The 7911-nt window shown below is 52.2% G+C and overlaps 1 protein-coding gene across 1 annotated transcript; it reads left to right on the forward strand.

Annotated features, from left to right (window-relative positions):
• Positions 1–1377: 1377 nt before the first annotated feature.
• FOXI2 (forkhead box I2) lies at positions 1378–5403 on the forward strand. The gene is made up of 3 exons (XM_074593062.1): positions 1378–1392; positions 4836–5061; positions 5207–5403. Exons 1-3 carry the CDS (start codon positions 1378–1380, stop codon positions 5401–5403), a joined length of 438 nt encoding a protein of 145 aa, XP_074449163.1.
• The last annotated feature ends 2508 nt before the right edge of the window (positions 5404–7911 follow it).

Genomic DNA, 7911 nt, shown 5'->3' on the forward strand with positions numbered 1-7911 from the left:
GAAGGGAAGGGAAGGGAAGGGAAGGGAAGGGAAGGGAAGGGAAGGGAAGGGAAGGGAAGGGGAGGGGAGGGGAGGGAAGAGGGAAGGGAAGGGAAGAGGGAAGGGAAGGGAAGGGAAGGGAAGGGAAGGGAAGGGAAGGGAAGGGAAGGGAAGGGAAGGGAAGGGAAGGGGGAAGGGAAAGGGAGGGGAGGGGAGGGAAGAGGGAAGGGAAGGGAAGGGAAGAGGGAAGGGAAGGGAAGGGAAGGGAAGGGAAGAGGGAAGGGAAGAGGGAAGGGAAGAGGGAAGGGAAGAGGGAAGGGAAGGGAAGGGGAGGGAAGGGAAGGGAAGGGAAGGGAAGGGAAGGGAAGGGAAGGGAAGGGAAGGGAAGGGAAGGGAAGGGAAGGGAAGGGAAGAGGGAAGGGAAGGGAAGGGAAGGGAAGGGAAGGGAAGGGAAGGGAAGGGAAGGGAAGGGAAGGGAAGGGAAGGGAAGGGAAGGGAAGGGAAGGGGAGGGGAGGGGAGGGGAGGGAAGAGGGAAGGGAAGGGAAGAGGGAAGGGAAGGGGAGGGAAGGGAAGGGAAGGGAAGGGAAGGGGGAAGGGAAGGGGAGGGAAGGGAAGGGAAGGGAAGAGGGAAGGGAAGGGAAGGGGAGGGGAGGGGAGGGAAGAGGGAAGAGGGAAGGGAAGGGAAGGGAAGAGGGAAGGGAAGAGGGAAGGGAAGGGAAGAGGGAAGGGAAGGGAAGGGAAGGGAAGGGAAGGGAAGGGAAGGGAAGGGAAGGGAAGGGAAGGGAAGGGAAGGGAAGGGAAGGGAAGGGAAGGGAAGGGAAGGGAAGGGAAGGGAAGGGAAGGGAAGGGAAGGGAAGGGGAAGGGAAGGGGAAGGGAAGGGAAGGGAAGGATCGTTTAAGGAAATGCTTCCTAATACCCAGTGTAAACCTCCCCTGGCGCAGCTTTGAACTATTCCCACACGTCTCCCCCTGGATCCCAGGGAGAAGAGCTCAGCACCTCCCTCTCCACTTCCCCTCCTCAGGGTGCTGTAGGGAGCCATGAAAGACAGAAATACTCCTGTCTTTCACGCTTCTTTGTTAATGTGCCTCATTTCTCAGGCTTTAAGGCACTCAAGGGAAGGGTGAGAGCCGTCAAGGTGGGATGCGGACACCCTTTCCAGCGCCCAGCGGAGCGGGTACCGGTGCCACTAGATGGCATCGCCGTCCCACAATTAACCAAAGCCGCCCGGTTTTAACGTGGGAGTGACACAGCAGGCAGGTTTGGGACAACTCAGCTGCGTCTCCTGAGGTCAAAATCCAGCTTTTATAGAGAACCCTCACTGTTGTCACCCTGTCACCCTGTTTGTCAGCTGTATCTGGGCACACACTCGTCTCTCGCCGCTGCCGGGCAACGGGCGATGAAGGACACGATGGTGAGAAAAAGACGATGGGAACCGTCCTGCTGAGCTACTGCTGCGTTATAACGCATATCAGAGACCTGCAAAGCTACGGCAGAGATTGCTGCTCCTTGAGCACGCCATCAGGACACATTCCTCACCTCGTGAATTCAGGTGAAATGCTAGAGAAAAGAAGGAAAGTTGTAAAAAGCTCCACGATCCATAACAAGAAGTATTTTTCCTGTGGGTTAGACTATCACAAAAGAGTTAAGTTATGTTTGGATGTTTACCAGGGATTGCTGCTTCCTAGTAAAAGGGTTTCTGCAAAGCAAAAAGAAATCAGCATTAACAACTATATAATGCATAAGTGTTTTCATGTCCTTGAGTGTCAGCTCTACTGAGAAAGGGAGAATTTAATGAGCTCTCTGTAGACTTGTAAATTTGTACATTTAGAAAACATATGAAATAAATTCTCCTGTTTACATGGTAGATGTCCAAAACTTAGAAGAAAATTCAGCCAAGCCACACTGAAGTTTGCCACAAGGCACTAGACTAACACAAATAATATCACTCTGCGGGTCTGCTCTAACCCGACGGACACAAACCCGCGTTACACCTCTCCCTGTGGTTGCAGCTGTTGCCGTTACACGGACAGACAGTGACCAGACAAGCAGTGCCACGGAAAACAAAACAGCCTTCCTGAGGAACAGGAGCATCCACGGGCAGCCGCACTGGTGATACCCAGAGGTCAATTTGCTGCTGGATGTCTCCGGGTAATCGATAAGTGCAGGGAAATTAAATAACTTTCAGTTTAATGTTCGGGTCGGGTTGTTTCCTGAACTAATTTCACTGAAACGGAAAGAATACCACCCCTCCCACTTCTGAGATTTGAAGACAGATCTTCTAAAACTATGCCTAAAGTAACCAATATTCAGACGAGTACCCTGTCAGTCGTATTAATCAGCTATTTCTAATTTTGCAATGTGCATAGAGGAACATTCAGTGCAAATTAACATTAGTAGGTCCGTGGTTTTCAACTCTTGAACTTTTTTTCCACCCGATGAAGATGCGAGTGCTTGTCATTACCGACAATTGGCTGGTTTTTCTGAAGCATTTTCTGACATTTCGGACAAGCGGGCGTACCTTGCTGCACGGCCTGAAGGTCGGTGGGCTAAACCTTTCCTAGCACATCATGGTGATACAGCAAAGGGCCAGGGCAGGGGGCAAAGCATGTCCCAGGAGGTCTGGGTTGGCTCCGAGAGGGTGTTAAAGACAAATCCTTGCCCTGGCATAAGCCTATATGTTTGTGTATATATATATTTTTTTTTTATATATATATGTGCAAAATGGGTTATAACACTCGTGCTGCAGGGCGGAAGCTATCCGCTAACCGCCTTCCATTAGGAAGAAACCCGATCTCCTAAGGGTTCCTTGCATCCCTGAAGCATCCGCTCGAAGCCGCTCCCGGAGAGAGCGTACGGGGTTAGATGGCCCTGCCACGGGAACGCCAGTGCCCAGGCACAGGCACAAATAACGTGCTTTACAAAGAAATCATTGAAAACACAAAGATTCTAGTGATACAGATGTACTTTCACACCTGCATTCGCCGACCCAAAATACAGATCTAAGAATCTGAGATTATTTTATTTGTATGTGACGTCACCTGAAGTATCTTAATTCTCTGCCACAGATCAGTGTCCCATTTATATTTACCTATATATAGCTATAGCTACTGATGAAGTCATGCCTTTTGCCTGTATTTCTGAGGAATGACCTGAAATTTCAAAAAGACAGACATACTTTATAGCAAAAGGATAGAGAGAAATGCAATTTAAAATCAACTTTTCATCAAATCACCATAGGTCTTCTATCAAAGATGAAAAATTTTAGATTATTTACTTCTGTTTTAACATCAATGGGAGAAAACATAACCCAAAACGCTGGTTTAACAGGAGAGCAAGAAATGCAGAAGAAAAGTTTCAAAAAGTGAAAATCAAGTTATGCGCATGGTTTTTTGTGGCTGCAATATTCCAGCAGAGCTGCACAGGTAGGTGCATCCTTTGCCATGGACCGGAGCATAGCGTGAATTTTACTTCAAAGTCAATGCCAGCGGTACCAAAAGAAGGAAATCCTTTCCTTCCCTTGCAGCCCAGTGTGCGGGCACCGGACTCACTCCCTGTTTTTTTTTGTTTATTTATTTGTGAGTTCTGCGGATGAGCACCGCGGGTTTGTGTAAGCGCGGGGAGAAGGAGCTCACTTTGCGTTAAGGAGCTCAGTCCTAGGAGTTCGCATGTGCCTGTAGGACCCACACATGCCTTTGGAGATTTTGCGAATGGGAAATTTTCATTTCCAAATGATAATGATTTCTGGTTTGGACTTCAAGGAAATGTGGGACAGCATGTCGATGATTTTTTTGCAAAGGAATTTATGTGCTCGAAATCAAAGCTGTCTGAATGAAGGGACAGCTGGGCCTGCCAGGCTGCTTTACCCTAGCACTGCAGATGTCAGTCAGGGCAGGGATTGCTCAGGTCAATCAAAGTTCAGAAATTGTTTTATAAAGTACCAAATAGGGACATTTCAACTTTACTGCCCAAACCCTTGTATCTCGGGTGCAGTGGGATCAGGTCCCCCTGTAACCACTGCTGTAATCTACAAGCACCCATCAAAGCTCAAATCGCAAAGCCCTGGAAACCCCAAATTTGTCCCCCCTAGTCCCCAAGGGACATTCCCAGAGAGGGTTTAGGCACCTTCTTCACTTCTCCCGGCAATTCCCTCCCTAGAGGAGAAAGGCTGCTGTGGCTGTATGGATTTTGTGCCCGGGCTTGGGGAGGATGCAGAGGGTGGGATCAGGCGGCAACTCTCACCCTTGCGGTTTGCCCAAATTCTTGTGGTTTGCCTAAATCCTCCCGGTTCGCCCCGGAAACTTTTCCCGCGGGGGAGCTCCGAGCTCGCTCCGTCCCGCACCAGCCGGTGCTTTACTGGGGCGGGGGGCAGTGGGTTTTGCGGGGGGAAGGAGGGAGGGACGGACGGATGGACGGAGGGCGGACGGAGGGGCGGCGTTTCCCTGGGGGGCTGCCCGCGGCGGCGGGGCGCGGACACGCGTGGGGCGGGGGGGTCCCGCCTCCCCTTCTTCCCCCCCCCCCCCCCCCCCGCTCCTCCGCCGCCGGCCGGGGGTCGGCGGCGTCCGTCCCGCCGCCGCGGGCGGTATTTAAGCGGTGGTGCGCGGAGCGGCGCGGTGCCGGCGCGGCGCCCGGCGGAGCATGCACGCCTTCGGGCCGCCTCCCCCGGCCCGGGAGATGCTGGAGGTGGCCGTGTGTCCCGGCATCTACCCGCCGGGTCGCCCCCGGCCCCCCCATCCCGCCGCCAACCCCTACCTGTGGCTCGGCGGCCCCGCCGCCCCCTGCCCGCCCGCCGGCCCCTTCCCTCCGCCGAGCTCCGCGGGCGCGGAGAGGGGCTGGCCGCCGCTGTCCCCCCCGCAGGAGTGTCCCCGCCCGGCCCGGCCACCTTATTCTTACTCGGCGCTGATCGCCATGGCCATCCACAGCGCGCCGGGCCGGCGGCGGACCCTCAGCCAGATCTACCAGTACGTGGCCGAAAACTTCCCTTTTTACAAGAAAAGCAAAGCGGGCTGGCAGAACTCCATCCGCCACAACCTCTCCCTCAACGACTGCTTCAAGAAGGTGCCGCGGGACGAGGACGACCCGGGTAAGGGCATGGGGATGGCCATGGGGACCCGGGGGGCGCGTCCCCTCCGCACACCCCCCCCCTCCCCCGTCCCTTACTCCCCCTCCCGCGGCGGGGCGCGGAGGCGGCGGCGGGACAACGCGGGGGACCCTTCCTCTCTCCGCAGGCAAAGGCAACTACTGGACCCTCGACCCCAACTGCGAGAAAATGTTCGATAACGGCAATTTTAGGAGGAGGAGGAAGAGACGGGCCGAATCCGGCGCGCCCGAGGGGGCCGGGGGGAGCGGCGGGGGCCCCGGCGTGACCGCAGCTCCCCGGGCCCACCGAGATGCGCTAACCCACGAGAGAGGCATATTTTTGTAACGCGTAAAATGTACATTTTTATATATGATCTATAAGTACGGAGAGGTGCAGGAGGCAGGGAGCGGGGATGGGGGTGCGCTGGGAGCCCAGCGAAGCCGTCGGGGCTGGCCGTGGGTGCTGCTTTCCCTCCTTTTTCACACTGTCCCTTCCCACCGAAACCTTGGAAAGGCTTTAACCTCCTGCAGCGTTGGTGTCCAGGGTGGCTTCCTTATCTTCGCATGGCCAAGAGCAAAGCAGAGCTCCCTGCTGCAGCCGAGGGCCCCCCGTGGGATCATGGAATCACCAAATGGTTTGGGTTGGAAGGGACCTTAAAGACCATCTAGTCCAATCCCTCTTCCATGAGCAGGGACATCTTCAATTAGATCAGGTTGCTCAGAGCCCTGTCCAACCTGATCTGGAGTGTTTCTAGGGATGGGGCATCTCCCACCTCTCTGGGCAACCTGGGCAAGTGTCTCACCACCCTCGTTGTAAAATATTCCTTCCTTATCTAGTCTAAATCTACCCTCTTTTAGTTTAAAACCATTACCCCTTGTCCTATCACAACAGCTCATACTAAAGTGCCCATCCCCAGCTTTCCTGGAGCCCCTTTAGGGACTGGAAGGGGCTGGAAGGTCTCCCCGGAGCCTTCTCTTCTCCAGGCTGAACCCCCCCAGCTCTCTCAGCCTGTCCTCACAGCAGAGGGGCTCCAGCCCTCCCAGCATCTCTGTGGCCTCCTCTGGACCTGTGCATCCTCTGGAAGCAAGGTTCCCGCCGGCCGCAGCCCTCCGGGGTGGGTTGGGGAAGGAAAGTGCCGGGTTTGCAGCCCGCACTCTCCAGAGATGCCAGGAGAGAGCCTGGGGTGCAGGGAGGGACAGAGGGATGTGCCCTCACCCCCGGACCCCACTCCCATGGGGGACCAGGCTGGCCTGGGGGGCACCCAGCCCCACCATCCTCTGCAGCGTTTCGAAATAAAACCCCTTTATTTTTTTCCCAAACACACAAGATCATCTTTGTGTCAGCCCATGGAGGCGACGACAATTTGTACAAAGAATTTCAGGTTTAATCGAGCATTCAAAATTAAGCCAGATCCCCGCTGAGGAGCTCCTTAATTGCTGGTTTTCCTGCTAATCGCCTTGACGATTGCTTGCGGGGAGCTGGTGGCCCGTGGTGCGGGTGTCCCGATGCAGCCCCCGGGTACCCACCGGCTTCCCAGGGCACCGGCTGCTTGAGGTGCCTTGGTAAAAACACCTCCGATTTATCCACTGCATCCACGTATACGTGTGGCTTCTGCATTTTTTCACGAAGCTTTGGAAAAATGCAACATGGCACCAGTGGGCTGCAGCCACGGTGGTTATGTTTGGGCATTTTATTAAATACTTCAAAATTAGAGGGTTTTGGCCACCCCTATTTGCTTATTAATGGCTGGTGCCTGTTCCCTGCTTTTGCTTTCGGGTCATTCTTTGAATGGTCTGAAGAAAACAAAGTTGTGAACTATATAAAGTGTTGCTTTTCCTTTCTGGCTCTTCGCCTCCTCCAGTCCCCTCTTCCTCGCTATTGACAAAAATACAGCTTTCTTAAATAAAAAGCTAAAAATATTATTGTTGTTTACAAGAAAACAACCCCAAACTGCAACCTGCATTATCCAGACTTTGTGTGCATTATAATGGAACCATAAAGCAAGTTTCACCAAAAAAATCATAAACAAATCCAAGGTCTAAGAACCTAAAATGTGTCAGAGATGCAAGTGCCTGATGGAGGGGAAGAACCAGCTGTACAAGAGGAGTTTTTCCTGGCCCAAAATGTAATAAATAGTATTACAAAGTATCTGGCTTACAAATATCCAACTTCAGTAGACCTGGAGTGAAGGAAAGAGCCAATATGCTGTGTAGGTTTATGTAGTCAAATTTCTTTTTTATTGATCTCCTATTTGAAAATAAAAAAAAGCTTCATACAAGAAAAAACACTATTCTGAAATGGTTTTAAAAATATTTCAGACATAATCTTTTTCTTCATTTTATTATTTTCCAGGGCTCTCCAGTAAACAGACATTTAAGTTAGAACTTTTGTTTCCTTTTTAAAGTGAGTAGAATCCTGTTCAAGGTTTCAAGCTCTTGTTTCAGCAGGGTAACCTTTAAAAGGGTTATTAAAAGGTGCAGGGAAAGCACCACATTAAAAGGTGCAGGGAAAGTTATTTTTGCAATTATTTGCATTTTAAGCTGCTTTTTTTCCAGGTGGCTGGGGGTTGTGGTGAGCAGGTCATGTAGAGAGTGAAGAGAGGAGATAGCCTTGTATCATTACCAAAAAAAAAAAAAAAAAATTAAAAAATAAAGGGCTTGTTGATGAATTTCTTGGTGAAAATAGCTGTGTGTTCAAGTTGGCGTTCAAATTTTAAAAAGCTGCCTCTGGACTGTGAAATTCATTCGCCAAGGAGTGGGCACACACCTGTAAATAGGGAGGATGGAGAAGCTCTTGGCCTGGCAGAGCCAGAGGACCCTTCCCGAGACGCAGCGAAGACACTGACCTCGGAGC

Source organism: Larus michahellis, chromosome 6, assembly GCF_964199755.1.
Source record: "Larus michahellis chromosome 6, bLarMic1.1, whole genome shotgun sequence".
Taxonomy (NCBI): domain Eukaryota; kingdom Metazoa; phylum Chordata; class Aves; order Charadriiformes; family Laridae; genus Larus; species Larus michahellis.